The following is a 13,551-nucleotide window of genomic DNA, read 5'->3' as shown; positions in this document are numbered from 1 at the left end:
TTATATATATATATATATATGTATGTATATATATATATATATATATAAAAACCTGATCAGAGTTATGATCTATATATACAGTGCATCTTATGCGTCTTATATTTAATAACAATTATATATATATATATATATATGTATATACAGTGCCCTCCATAAGTGAACAGTAAAGACAAAATTACTCTGTTTGCTGTGGAGTCAAGAAACATGCAAATATGATCAAAAGATGAATATAAGACAAAACTACAGAATGTCAGATTTTATTATTAGCTGTTTCAACATACATGTTTTACTAAATAAAAAGGACAGCACCCCCACCAGGATACACACACACACACACACACACACTGGACAGAGTGACAAACACACACACACACACACACACACAGAGGACAGAGTACCAGTACACACACACACTGGACAGAGTGACACACACACACACACACACACTGGGCAGGTCAACATTCATATTCATGAGGACATCTTTATTTACCTTTTTTATGACCATGAACCTGCAGATTTGTGCAGAATTGGACCAAATTGCCTTGCATATTTATTAAATGTTATTATTGGTTATTCTGCTTTCGGATAACAATAACAGTTGTTGGTACTATCAGCTATGTTTAATGCATGAAATTTGACAGATTTCCTCACAAAACCAGCGCAGAATGTGAAGCACATGTGATACCTGATCAGTATCTTCATCCACAAACACAAATACTCTGATTTTATTGTGTCATAGACGCCTTACAGGCTGAGTCTCGTGTGAAAATATGTCCGGGTCACGTTTCAGAGTTTGCAGTTTTTTGTATTGTGTTAATGTTATGATTATAGCATGATTTCTGTTCATATTCTTATTTAATAAATGCATCCAGACTTTTAAGTTACGTTTTTCAGTATTTCCATTAATGATCATTCTTATTTAAAAATTACAATAATATGGTGATTTTATTTTAAAATCAGCATAAATTAAAGGCAGCACAAATGCTTTAACTAATATTATTTCTGTTAAATTATAACAATATTATTTTTCACATTTAAGGGTGGAACTTGTGCTTAATTGTCATTAAAATAATGCAACAAAATAACACACAAATTCTTTAATTTTAAGGAATGTTCCAAAAGACTAGTTTGAAGAAATTAATATTTGAGGTGAAATGTGAGCTGGATTATGTGAGATTCACTCACAACAATATTTTGTTCGACGCACATTAATGTCTTTATATTTTTATACATCATTCAGTCATAATTAGTGTTCAGTTCTTTCTATCCCTTACTGTACTCATGAAATGTTTTTCTAACTTCTTTGTAAATATGTTCAGTTTGTTGTACCAGATTGTATCCGAACGTGTATTTAAAGCTCTAAATGCTTCATAAACTCAAATCAAAACCTCTGTTGTTGATCATTGTGATTGATCTGATTGCAGCAGATTTAATTCATATTTAATTTTCCAAGGTGGTTATACATTTAGGTTATGAAAACATTGTGGGAACATTGTTTTGAAATGTTTCTAAAACGCTGAACTGTGCAGTTTTCTTGTCATGATGAATAATGTTATTTAAAGGTTACAGATATGTTCCTTAAACGTTCTACTAATTGTATTTTTACCCAAAACATATCGTAAGGTTTATTAAGAATGTTAAACTGTCCCGTTTTTTTTTATCGTAATTAGAACGTTAATTAAAGATTACTACAAATGTTTCTTAGAATGTTTAAGTACAAATAACATCATGAGGGTGTTCTGAGAATGTTGTTTACATCGTCATGAGAATGTATCAATTGTTAATAACGGTATAACAACGTTCCATAAACATTACTTTAAGAATGTTTTGTCCTAACATTTATATAGCCTGACTTTTAAAATACATTAGTGAAAGTAGCGAGAACGCTCCCTGTTATCTGGGATTGGAAATAATCTGATCAACAGAAAAAACAGCAAGTAAACGCTTATCTATCGGATTCCAGAGTACCTTGTGCCAAGATGCGAACAAGTTTATTTACGTATTACGAACTGGTCAGGTGCTAACAAAAAGTTCTCCTGACATATTTGTCAGCTCTTCTTTTAGATATGACAACAAACTATACTCACAGCAGGCAGCTCGGTGACATTATAGCAGCGACTTTCTTCAGTTCTGAACGCGGCGACTGACGCACTGCGCATGCGCTGAAGTTTTGTTCGGAATACATAAATACACATATAAACGAATGTGTGACTCAAATTGCAACAGGGTTGCCAGGTGCCCACAACAAAACCCGGCCAATTGCTACTCAAAACTAACCCAATCGCGTTTTGAGGTGGGTCCCCCGGTAAAAATCGTATTCTGGGGGATAAAATAGAAATTTTTTGGAGGGGTTCCCCTGGTAAGACTCGCATTTTAGGGGCTAAATATCACGTTATTGGGGCACTTCAACCCACGGACATGATAAACAACCCAGTGGCAACAGTGTTAAAGTAGCCCAATTCCGCGGAAAAACCGCAGACTTGGCAACACTGGATTGCAACGTTTAGGGCTCATATAAAGTTTAATATAAACTTTCAGGATTCATTCGAATTGACGAAAATGAGTGCATATTAAATACCTAATGTGCAGTGTTGCCAAGTCCACGGTTCCCCTGCATTTTATCAATTTTTATCGGGGATCCCCTCGAAACGGATTGGGCTAGTTTTGAGTAGCAATTGGGCGGGTTTTGTTGTGAACACCTGGCAATCCTGCTAATGTGGTCGGCGCCAATGGACCCTTTTCACAAGACTGTGATGACTTGTTTAACGGTCATCAGCATCGTAAATCCTCTAAAGTTTTTCATATTTGTATTTTTTTTTAAATGTATGTACATTTATAACACTATTCTTTGTATTATATCACCTTTGCATCAAATTACAAAAAAACAGTTAACGCAATTGCGAGGGTGTTTCTAATGCAGCGTCTATGGGAGGGACGCTTATTAGTTATCAGTACGCTACGTTATCAGTCTCTCTCAATTTTTTTCCTTTTATTGAAAGTCATGAAAACACTATCATGGAGTTTTCTTTTGCTATTTGAGCAAATGGGAATGCAAAAAAAAAAATTTGTGGTACTCTCCCATTCACTGCTCTTCAAGTTAACCCAACTATGACGACTTCCGCTGCTGAGAAACCCGCAAATGTGAAAAAGACCCATAGACTCTTGGCAGTGCGCCAATATATCCCGCCTTTGCGCTTCGGGCGTCCCGAGTTCGAGTCCCAGCTCATGGACCTTTCCACGTGTCTCCAGGTTTTATCTCTCCACTCTGTTTGCGGGATCTGAAACAGATGTTCTCCACAAATCTTCTGACATGTAAACTCCTCCCAAAGCACAATGAGTTTAGTGTGTGTGTGTGTGTGTGTGTAGCCTACATTCTGTTTAGCTGAGAGGGACAGACAGAAGTGAGGTGTGTGTAACGAGAAGCAGACCAGAGACCATGACAACGTGCATAAACACAGAGTCAGCGCTGACTCACAGGTTAATCTATATCTTTTGTGTGTCGCAGGTTAAAACAGGTTTCTTCTTTGCAGATGAATACAGTGTTGTGTCCGAGACAAGACGGATGTTCTGCTGCTGAGAAAACACTGCGGTTCTGCAGCTCCCTCTAGTGGCCGAGAAGATGCATTACAGTCATCAAACAATGAGCGTTTCCCACCCAGGCTCATAATTAACTAAAACATTAACAAACATTTTCGTTGCTTGAAATAAAATAAACGGTAACCGAAATAAAATAAATATAAACAAATTTAAACTTATCTTATTTCAGCTGCCAAGGCAACATTTCTAATTCTCGTTTAGTTTAACTTGAGGTACTAAATAAATAAACAACAAAAATACTAAAACTTTAAAATTAAAATGACAACAGAAAGTATAATTATGTTAAATATATATTAATATATGTTAAATATGTATTAAATATATAAAAAACTAAATTAAAATACAAATATTAGATGTGAAATTTTAAACTTAAAAAACAAAATAACTACAGTTGAAATTAAGTTTAACTACTAAAATTATTAAAGACAAAATAACTATATAAAAACTAAATTAAAAATAATTAAAATCTAAATTAAAAATATTAAAAACTAATTAAAATATTAAAAACTATAATATATATCAACGATACTAAAACAACACGCTGTTGGTATTGTTTTGTAATGTTTTATACTGAACATAAAAAAGCTTGAGTGCTTCACTTTGGTTGTATTTGGTTTTATGAATAAAATTAAGTTATACTTTATAATAATGTTTTTTTTAAGCCAAAAGTAAAGTCATTTATAAGTCATCAGCAAACATCATGCTGAACTGATCACTTGTTCTAAATATAATGTAAGTGTATTTTAATTAATTATCTTTTAAGCATTAGTGTGGGTGTGTGTGTGTGTGTGAGTGTGTGTGTGTGAGTGTGTGTGTGTGTGTGTGTGTGGATGTGGGTGTGTCTTGAAATAAAAACTTATTTTATTTCACTTAGTTGCCCATTAATTATTTTTTGTTTTTAATTGATGTGGAAACCAGCACTAGATTAAAACTTTTAATGTGAAAGTGCAAAAAAACAAAAAAAACACTTTTTTTTTAAAACTTATTTTTAAGTAAGTGGTGCTTCATATGCTTTGTTTACTACTTTGACGCTATTGTGGAGTTTAAGTGTGACGCGTAGCCAAGCCCACCGTCCCGCCCACTTGCCCCGCCCCTCCGTCCAGAGTAACACCAGAATAAACTGCAGACTTTCACACAAACACTCGCAGCCTGACACCAGTTCAGAGAGAGAGACGAGCTCAGGAGAATATGATCCTACACACGTGCACATGTGCCTCCAGCTGGTGGGCTGTCTGGTGGTGGTGGTGTTTAATGTGCGGCCAGTGAAGGTCCGAGGCCCGCCTCCTCTGCGCTGTCAATCAAGAGAGAACGGAACCCTTAACTCCGCCCACCGCCTCATCAGCCCGGTGACAGAGTCACTTTCCAGAGTTACCCTGAAAGAGCCGCTCATCAGAACACGCGACTCGTTCTCACTCATAAACGCCGGATGTGTTAGATGTGGCAGGTGAACCTGAGAGAGAGCTGAACCCCAAACCCCAAAATCTGGGAGCGTTTACAGCCCGACCTGTGCACAGATTCGAGGGGCGTGGCCACATATAAGGGCGTGGCCTTTGAGGTCCGTGGGGAGGGCCTCTGCCGGGCAACGGCGGGATCAAATAACACAGGCTTCATTTATGATGAGTGACTCCAAAATCTCACTAATAAATTATTGAAGACTACCAAAGGCCTCGTGTGTTCTGCATAAACAAGCACCAAAATGACAACAAACACACACAGACACACACACACACACTCACACACACACACACATATATAAACAGAATATTTAATAATATATACAATTATATATAACATAAAATAATATATAACAATTAATATTTATGATGTTTATGGAAATTTGTTTGCATTTTCATGAGTACAAGAATATAATAATATAATATATAATTTATATAATAAATTAATACAACGGAATATTCACATACTCAATATAACAAATAACTAAAATTAATATATTGTGTTTATGGACATTTATTTGTATTTTACGAGTTCAGGAAAACATAGAGGAGAACAGTGATAACATGGCAAAAAATGATCATATTAATACTCAAATACATTGAATATTGTAAAAGTTGATCGCTTGTACACGTTTAGCGTTCAGTTGTTTTTGCGGCATGATACGTTTTGTTGTTGTAATGTGCTCTGACTCAACGCTTCCCCGAGTGGGCGTGTCTCTGAGCGCAGGTGGGCGTGGCCGCAGGTGTGGGCGGGGATTAAAGCCCCTTTTTCCCAGACACATCGTGTGAGTCTTCCGGCGCATGCACTCTGTTAAACAGGTAAATCTCCTGCTTTACATCTCCCTTTTTTCTTTATTCATGCATGTAATTTGACACATAAACGCTGTTTTACGCACATGGTGCGAACATCTGAACTTTCAGCAGGTATGTAAAGCGTTTCTTTCTCTTTTGCGTTTGAACTGACTTTATTGTAGATAAGCGTTCGAGTTGTAAACATGAAAAAACCCGAGAACGGCTGTAGAGAAGGTTCGTAAGGGATCCGGTCTGATGTGGTTTAGATTCGTTGCTATAAAGAAAGTTACAGAGACTGTGACAAACCCTACCTACACAGCATTTTGGGCGGTTTTTGATGTCTCGCTGTGTTTTGAGGTGTTTGTGTTTATTTCGGGATCTCGAGATGGGTTTTACCGGCAGTTTTATATGCATATATATATATATATATATATATACACACACATATACAAAGAAAACAAGTAGATAAAGAATATAAAAAGCTAGTGTTATAGTTTTTTTTAAAGAAAAACAAGCACTTAGAAAACGAATAGAGAGTGCAAGTGATAGAGGGTCAAATAAAAGAAAAAATAGATCAAATAGATTTAGAATAGAGAGTGCTAGAGTTAGAGGGTCAATAAACAAAACACCACAGAGGTTCGATCAGGTTGTTGTGCCCTCTACTGACCAACAGCAGAGAAAACACTCAAACACGACAGACATTACTCATAACTTATGCATAACATGTCTGCATCATCATCATCATCCTTCTCTGATTCAGCAAACCAAAGCGGATTTATGAGTCAACAGATAAATAAACATTGTGTGCACTGTGATTAAGTATAATCATTCATTTTTAGAACTGTTGCCTCACACAGAATATTCAACAGAATTAACTCGAAACAGAATATTCTGTTTTTTATGCATTATTTATACATTGCATATAATAATAGAATATATACTTAATATAATAAAACGTACTAATATTTAATACAATATAATATACATATAACAAATAAATACAATTAATATGATATATAATATATATAATGATTATGGAAATTTATTTGCCTGATCGATCATTACTCCATTATGATCCGGATGGTTCTGGATGTTTTTTGGGGCACAGGTGAGAGGTCGATGACCTCCGCGGCAGCTCAGCAATGCTGTCAGATCAGATCAGATCAGATTCACTGTCAAACACGGACACACAGTGACTCAAGCATCCTGTGACTTTCACAACACACCACTGACATAAAGTATCAAAAACATGTTCTCTGAACGTTCTAAACATCCGGTTTTTCTTGTTTATGCGATTCCATTTCATCATTTTGACTACACTTTTGAATGTGTGTAACATCAAATAGTAACATTTAAAATACGTTAAACACAACATTTCAAGAAAAAATGTCACGTGAACGATATAAATAAGGTTTTTGTGCTAACGTTTTGAGAACATCGTTAAAGACAAGAGAGCGTTGAATGGATGTTCCGTTAACGTTACTTTAAGAATAAACTTTGAAAGCACCTTTCCAGAACGTTATTGGAACGATTCCTGTATTACGCTGGTTTTTGGACATGCACCATGGTAATAATGTGGTATTCCTTGAAATACCATGGAATATGCATATGGTAAGCATTCAGTACTGTGGTGTATGTGACCCTGGAGCACAAAACCAGTCATAAGGGTCAATTTTTGTGAAATTGAGATGTATGCATCATCTGAAAGCTGAATAAATAATCTTTCATTGATGTATGGTTTGTTAGGATCGGACAATATTTGGCTGAGATACAACTATTTGAAAATCTGGAATCTCAGGATGCAAAAAAAAATCAAAATATTGAGAAAATCATCTTTAAAGTTGTCCAAATGAAGTTATTTTTGGCATAAAAGAAAAATCGATAATTTTGACCCATACAATGTTTTTTTTTTTTTTTTTGGCTATTGCTACAAATATACCTGAGCTACTGCTTCTGTGCTCCAGGGTCACTTATTTAAAAATACTGTGGTTTTACAGTATTACCATCACTAAAACCACCATTCAGTAGTCAAACACTGGATGTGCCTGGTTGCCTTCCTTTGTGTTTTATTATAACATCAATTAGCCTCAAATATATAGGAATCTGTAATTAATTTTCTCAGTCCAGTGAGTGGAAAATCAGCATTTCACACGAGAACGGCACAAACCGGTCAGACGGCTGTAGGGTCAGAGATGTGAATGAGCGAGGTGAACATGTCTGTGTGTGTCGCAGGTTTCAGGGTGTGTCAAACACACACATTCACACTGAAACACCCAAGGGTTTGCGCCGTGAAGTTCATAAGCACACCCACCTATAGGTGCATGTACATGCATGTGTTTATGCCTCACACAAGCTAAGACTGCAAGATCCACGTCTAGAGCTGGAAGCAGAGTTTGCACACATGCAACCATCTGCAGTTTCAAAATAACTAGAATTCACTGTTTTATGATACAGGGACGCAATGAAAGTATGCATGAAAAACATATCAGAAAGTGTTTGATTCATGCACTGATAATCTTGCTTTTGTTGTTTTATCCACTGTTGCATATTTTATAAACGAACCTCAAGAAGGTGCATTTATTGCAGCGAGAAAATTAATTTACCTGTGATCTAGCTATTTATTTACTTTATTATTATTATTGTAAGTTTTGTTGTCCTGTATAATTACCTATTTTTCTCAATCAGAGGCAAATGATTTATCATCTTTAGTGGTTTAACTATATATGCCTTGTTTGTTTGTTAATTTTTAAAGCATTGAATTAAAAACAATTAACTGGCAACACATCTCATTTTTGCTATTGAGATTATGTGCCAACAGTTTGACAACTTAAATGCTTATTGCAGTTGATATTAATATATAATATTTAATTTTAATTACTGTTTATTAATTTATTTAATAAGTGAAATGATACTCTAAAGAAGAAACTAAAACTGCCAGCAAGTGGCGGCAAATGTCTTAGAAAACAAAGTAAATATTTTTTTGAAGAATCCTTGCTTACATACAATGCAGAAACATATCAGCATATGGTTTTGGAGCAACATTAGGGTCATTAAATAATAACAGAATTGTAATTTTTTTTCCACCGTAGCTCTGAAATCTCATTTACACATGCGCATATTCCAACGTGGCAAACTTGGTTACATCATTACGACTCCCTTAATGTTGTGAGATGTCATGGTTAAGAAAGCAAGGTGGTTCTAGCAATTCATCATGTGTCACTCCCTCTCTCTCTCTCTCTCTCTCTCTCTCTCTGAGAGGGGTCTGGGATCCGCATAGAAATTTCATGAGCCATTCATCATAATGAAAACACTTAAAACACATGCGAGGCCCTCTCCCATAATCATTCAGCATTCTTTTGGCAGCCCCCCAGCTTTAGCCCGGTAACATCTGGCTCAGTGAGAGGTGCACACATCTGACAGTGAGACTGAGACCCGTCTTCACCCAGACCACTGTCTTCTTTGTCATTCATTCATTCATTCATTCATTCATTCGATTCGTTCAAACGGCTGATTCATTCAGGAATTAAGTTAACGGCTCTCTCAATCAATGAGTCTTTGAAACATTGGTTCACACGATTCGTTCAAAACGAGGATTCATTCAGAAACTAAATGTTGCTAAAATGAAATTTAAACTTGTGATATTTGTGACAAAAACGGTACTTGTGTGATCTCGTTTATCGTATGATATAAATATGAGACAAAAACTCATACAGGGGCATTTTTGCCCCAATATCTTGAATTTTAGGGCATACCTGCATTTATGGAGTTGTTGCCCTGCATTATATTTGTCAACAGTCAATTTTATTAAATGTAAGATGACGTACAGGTCTGGGGGCGGGGCCAGTGCGCCTAATTAATTGCATTATATTAATGTTACATTAAGTATTAAATATTGTATTTAATCTTAATTTTAAGTGTTTTTGTGTTAGTTGTAGTGTATGAGCGATGGCAGCATCTCATCTTCTGGACGAACGAGAAGATGATAGACCCAGCGGCGGCTACCATGTGATGGTGACGATAGAGGATAGGCCACGCCCCCAGGCCACACCCACAGGACGGACACGCCCCTCTATGGTCACGCCCAGTGGCGATCAGGTAGACGATAAGTCAGACGACAGCACGCCGACACGTTTGGCGCGGAGTTTCCGTAAAGCCTTGCGGAAAAACCAGGACTACGTTCGCATCATCGTCCCGAAGTCCAGCGGCTCCCGGCTGCCGTCGGAATGGTGGAAGACGGGAATCGCCTTCATCTGGGCTGGATTTAACCTCGTCCTTACTACCGTCATGATCACCATCGTCCACGAGAGAGTCCCGGATAAATCCGTCAGCCCGCCGTTACCGGACAAGTTCTTCGATTATGTGCCGCGTGTGGAGTGGGCGTTTTCTGTCACCGAGGTAAACGGGATGATCCTCGTGGCCCTGTGGTTCATTCAGTGGCTCTTCCTCAAGCACAGGTAAGCATTCAGTGTAGGGCTGTCAAAAAAATGCAAAAACGTTGCATTCTAATTTTAGGTGTGTGTCAGTGGCGCACGAGATGCGATGACGATGTAAGCGTTGTTGCATTTTAATGTTTTTTAATAGCTTATCAAGTTGAAGCCACTAGATGAGGCGCTGCTGCGTTGTTCGTTCAAAATGTTGCGGAAAAAGAGAATAATCAATGCGGAGAATATCTTGTTTACGTCAAAACCCAAACCAAGCCGTTCACACAGAACGCATATTTATCGCATTTTCTACAACATTTAAAGTGGATCAAAATCAGTATATCACCAGTATAAGATCATTATACTCACTCCATCCCATGATTCCTCCTCCTCCTGTTGTGTTGACAGGGCCATCGTGGGCCGAAGGTTTTTCTTCCTGCAGGGAATGTTGTATTTGTACCGTATGGTGACCATGTACATCACAACTCTTCCCGTTCCCAGCATGCACATGGACTGCGCCCCGAAGGTCAGTGCTGCTCGATAAATCACAAACACGTATAAATGAGTGAACGATTATCAGCACTGTAGTGTCTGCTTGGTCTTTAAGCAAGGATGTGCAAATAAAAGTCATGCAGTACTGATATAATGCATCTTTGTACAAGTTTAGTGCATTTAAAATAAATGCAGGTCAGTGTTAAATATTGTTACTTCACTGTAGTGTGGGTAAACGGGAAAGATGCCCATTGCATGTCTGTTGCATAACAACATTATGACAATTTCCCCAATATTGGCTGATATTTAGCCATTCTGAGAGGATCAGAATACAGAATATATCTTTGATATAACTGATGAAATGGCTTTTATAAATACTGCGAAATCCCCAGTCCTAAAAAGTTATTAAAAATTATTTTCGATGCAGAGTGCAAATGCAAACGACTCTGCATTTATTTGTGCATTAAATTATAGCTGTCACATATGAAAGCTTATTTCTTCCACTGAATAAAAATATTTTCTGATTCATTCAGGAATTAAGTTAACGGCTCTCTCAATCAATGAGTCTTTGAAACATTGGTTCACACGATTCGTTCAAAACGAGGATTCATTCAGAAACTAAATGTTGCTAAAATCAAATTTAAACTTGTGATATTTGTGACAAAAACGGTACTTGTGTGATCTCGTTTATCGTATGATATAAATATGAGACAAAAACTCATACAGGGGCATTTTTGCCCCAATATCTTGAATTTTAGGGCATACCTGCATTTATGGAGTTGTTGCCCTGCATTATATTTGTCAACAGTCAATTTTATTAAATGTAAGATGACGTACAGGTCTGGGGGCGGGGCCAGTGCGCCTAATTAATTGCATTATATTAATGTTACATTAAGTATTAAATATTGTATTTAATCTTAATTTTAAGTGTTTTTGTGTTAGTTGTAGTGTATGAGCGATGGCAGCATCTCATCTTCTGGACGAACGAGAAGATGATAGACCCAGCGGCGGCTACCATGTGATGGTGACGATAGAGGATAGGCCACGCCCCCAGGCCACACCCACAGGACGGACACGCCCCTCTATGGTCACGCCCAGTGGCGATCAGGTAGACGATAAGTCAGACGACAGCACGCCGACACGTTTGGCGCGGAGTTTCCGTAAAGCCTTGCGGAAAAACCAGGACTACGTTCGCATCATCGTCCCGAAGTCCAGCGGCTCCCGGCTGCCGTCGGAATGGTGGAAGACGGGAATCGCCTTCATCTGGGCTGGATTTAACCTCGTCCTTACTACCGTCATGATCACCATCGTCCACGAGAGAGTCCCGGATAAATCCGTCAGCCCGCCGTTACCGGACAAGTTCTTCGATTATGTGCCGCGTGTGGAGTGGGCGTTTTCTGTCACCGAGGTAAACGGGATGATCCTCGTGGCCCTGTGGTTCATTCAGTGGCTCTTCCTCAAGCACAGGTAAGCATTCAGTGTATGGCTGTCAAAAAAATGCAAAAACGTTGCATTCTAATTTTAGGTGTGTGTCAGTGGCGCACGAGATGCGATAACGATGTAAGCGTTGTTGCATTTTAATGTTTTTTAATAGCTTATCAAGTTGAAGCCACTAGATGAGGCGCTGCTGCGTTGTTCGTTCAAAATGTTGCGGAAAAAGAGAATAATCAATGCGGAGAATATCTTGTTTACGTCAAAACCCAAACCAAGCCGTTCACACAGAACGCATATTTATCGCATTTTCTAGAGGGACATCTATCAGCGTTGCACTCGCGTCTCGCACAAGAGAGCCGCATGTTTAGAAAGCCATGTAAAATTAATGCAAGTTCAACTTTTAAAAAACACGTCTCGAGACTTTATGGTGGTTTTTCGCCATCCCACTGCAACTTACATACAACTATACATACATGCATGATGCTGTTTTGTTAATTGTTTAAGCAACTTAATTAATTATATTTGGTTTATAAACATTATTTTAAACATTCTACACTTTTTTTCAAAGATAGTTGTGTTATTTTATTGATTTGAATAAACGTGCATTAGTAATATTTTGCTCGATGCGCCCTCTTGTGGCCTCAGGAGAGAAGCCAAAAGCTTTTTCCCCCCTAACTGAAAAAATGCCTTTTAAATTCAAATATAATTCGAATATTGATAATATTTAAGTACAAAATTCGGAATTAATTTTGTTTTGACAGCCTTAGTTCAGTGAGAGGGGCTGTGCGATTAATAAATTAAAATTAAATCATGATATGACTTAATGCGATTATTAAATCACGAAGGCTGTGATTTAATTAAATAAATAAATGTGCTGCATGTTTCAGAGTGAAGTGCGTCACTGTGTTCATTTACACGCGAGCAGCTCATGATGCAGTACTTTTAGTATCTTTCACACAGAACGCATATTTATCACATTTTCTAGAGGGACATCTATCAACGTTGCACTCGCGTCTCGCACAAGAGAGCCGCATGTTTAGAAAGCCATGTAAAATTAATGCAAGTTCAACTTTTAAAAAACACGTCTCGAGACTTTATGGTGGTTTTTCGCCATCCCACTGCAACTTACATACAACTATACATACATGCATGATGCTGTTTTGTTAATTGTTTAAGCAACTTAATTAATTATATTTGGTTTATAAACATTATTTTAAACATTCTACACTTTTTTTCAAAGATAGTTGTGTTATTTTATTGATTTGAATAAACGTGCATTAGTAATATTTTGCTCGATGCGCCCTCTTGTGGCCTCAGGAGAGAAGCCAAAAGCTTTTTCCCCCCTAACTGAAAAAATGCCT

At 37.4% G+C, this 13,551-nt stretch overlaps 3 protein-coding genes across 4 annotated transcripts in view; all 3 read left to right on the top strand.

Moving 5' to 3' along the window:
* The window catches only part of LOC107750194 (nephronectin-like), a 12,255-nt gene extending 8,745 nt beyond the window's left edge, over positions 1-3,510 (top strand). Inside the window, exon 9 of the mRNA XM_016565477.1 lies at positions 3,506-3,510. Coding sequence (XP_016420963.1) covers positions 3,506-3,510 — 5 coding nt within the window. The remainder of the gene's footprint in view (positions 1-3,505) is intronic.
* A 2,293-nt stretch (positions 3,511-5,803) lies between these two features.
* Positions 5,804-11,165, top strand: LOC107750188 (phosphatidylcholine:ceramide cholinephosphotransferase 2-like). Of its 2 annotated transcripts, none has more exons than XM_016565467.1 (3): positions 5,804-5,870; positions 9,773-10,297; positions 10,673-11,165. In XM_016565467.1, exons 2-3 carry the CDS (start codon positions 9,789-9,791, stop codon positions 10,806-10,808), a joined length of 645 nt encoding a protein of 214 aa, XP_016420953.1. In that variant the 5' UTR covers positions 5,804-5,870; positions 9,773-9,788; the 3' UTR covers positions 10,809-11,165. The 2 variants fall into 2 exon arrangements, with proteins under 2 accessions (XP_016420953.1, XP_016420954.1); XM_016565468.1 differs by lacking the exon at positions 5,804-5,870 and adding an exon at positions 5,877-5,975.
* Positions 11,166-11,688: 523 nt separating this feature from the next.
* Positions 11,689-13,551, top strand: part of LOC107750186 (phosphatidylcholine:ceramide cholinephosphotransferase 2-like) — a 9,446-nt gene continuing 7,583 nt past the window's right edge. The window contains exon 1 of the mRNA XM_016565466.1: positions 11,689-12,223. Within this exon, the coding sequence (XP_016420952.1) occupies positions 11,715-12,223 (509 nt within the window). The 5' untranslated portion in view covers positions 11,689-11,714. The remainder of the gene's footprint in view (positions 12,224-13,551) is intronic.

Source organism: Sinocyclocheilus rhinocerous, unplaced genomic scaffold (assembly GCF_001515625.1).
Source record: "Sinocyclocheilus rhinocerous isolate Xijiao unplaced genomic scaffold, SAMN03320098_v1.1 scaffold151, whole genome shotgun sequence".
In the NCBI taxonomy this organism is placed as follows: Eukaryota; Metazoa; Chordata; class Actinopteri; order Cypriniformes; family Cyprinidae; genus Sinocyclocheilus; species Sinocyclocheilus rhinocerous.
Note: the sequence above shows the minus strand (reverse complement) of the source record. Positions and strands in the feature narration are given on the sequence as shown.

Excerpts from the sequence above, each read along its gene's own strand:
- LOC107750188 (XM_016565467.1), top strand. The coding sequence starts at position 9,789 with ATGGCAGCATCTCATCTTCTGGACGAACGAGAAGATGATAGACCCAGC. Across the intron at positions 10,298-10,672 it reads TGGCTCTTCCTCAAGCACAG|GGCCATCGTGGGCCGAAGGT; the intron begins GTAAGCATTCAG and ends TTGTGTTGACAG.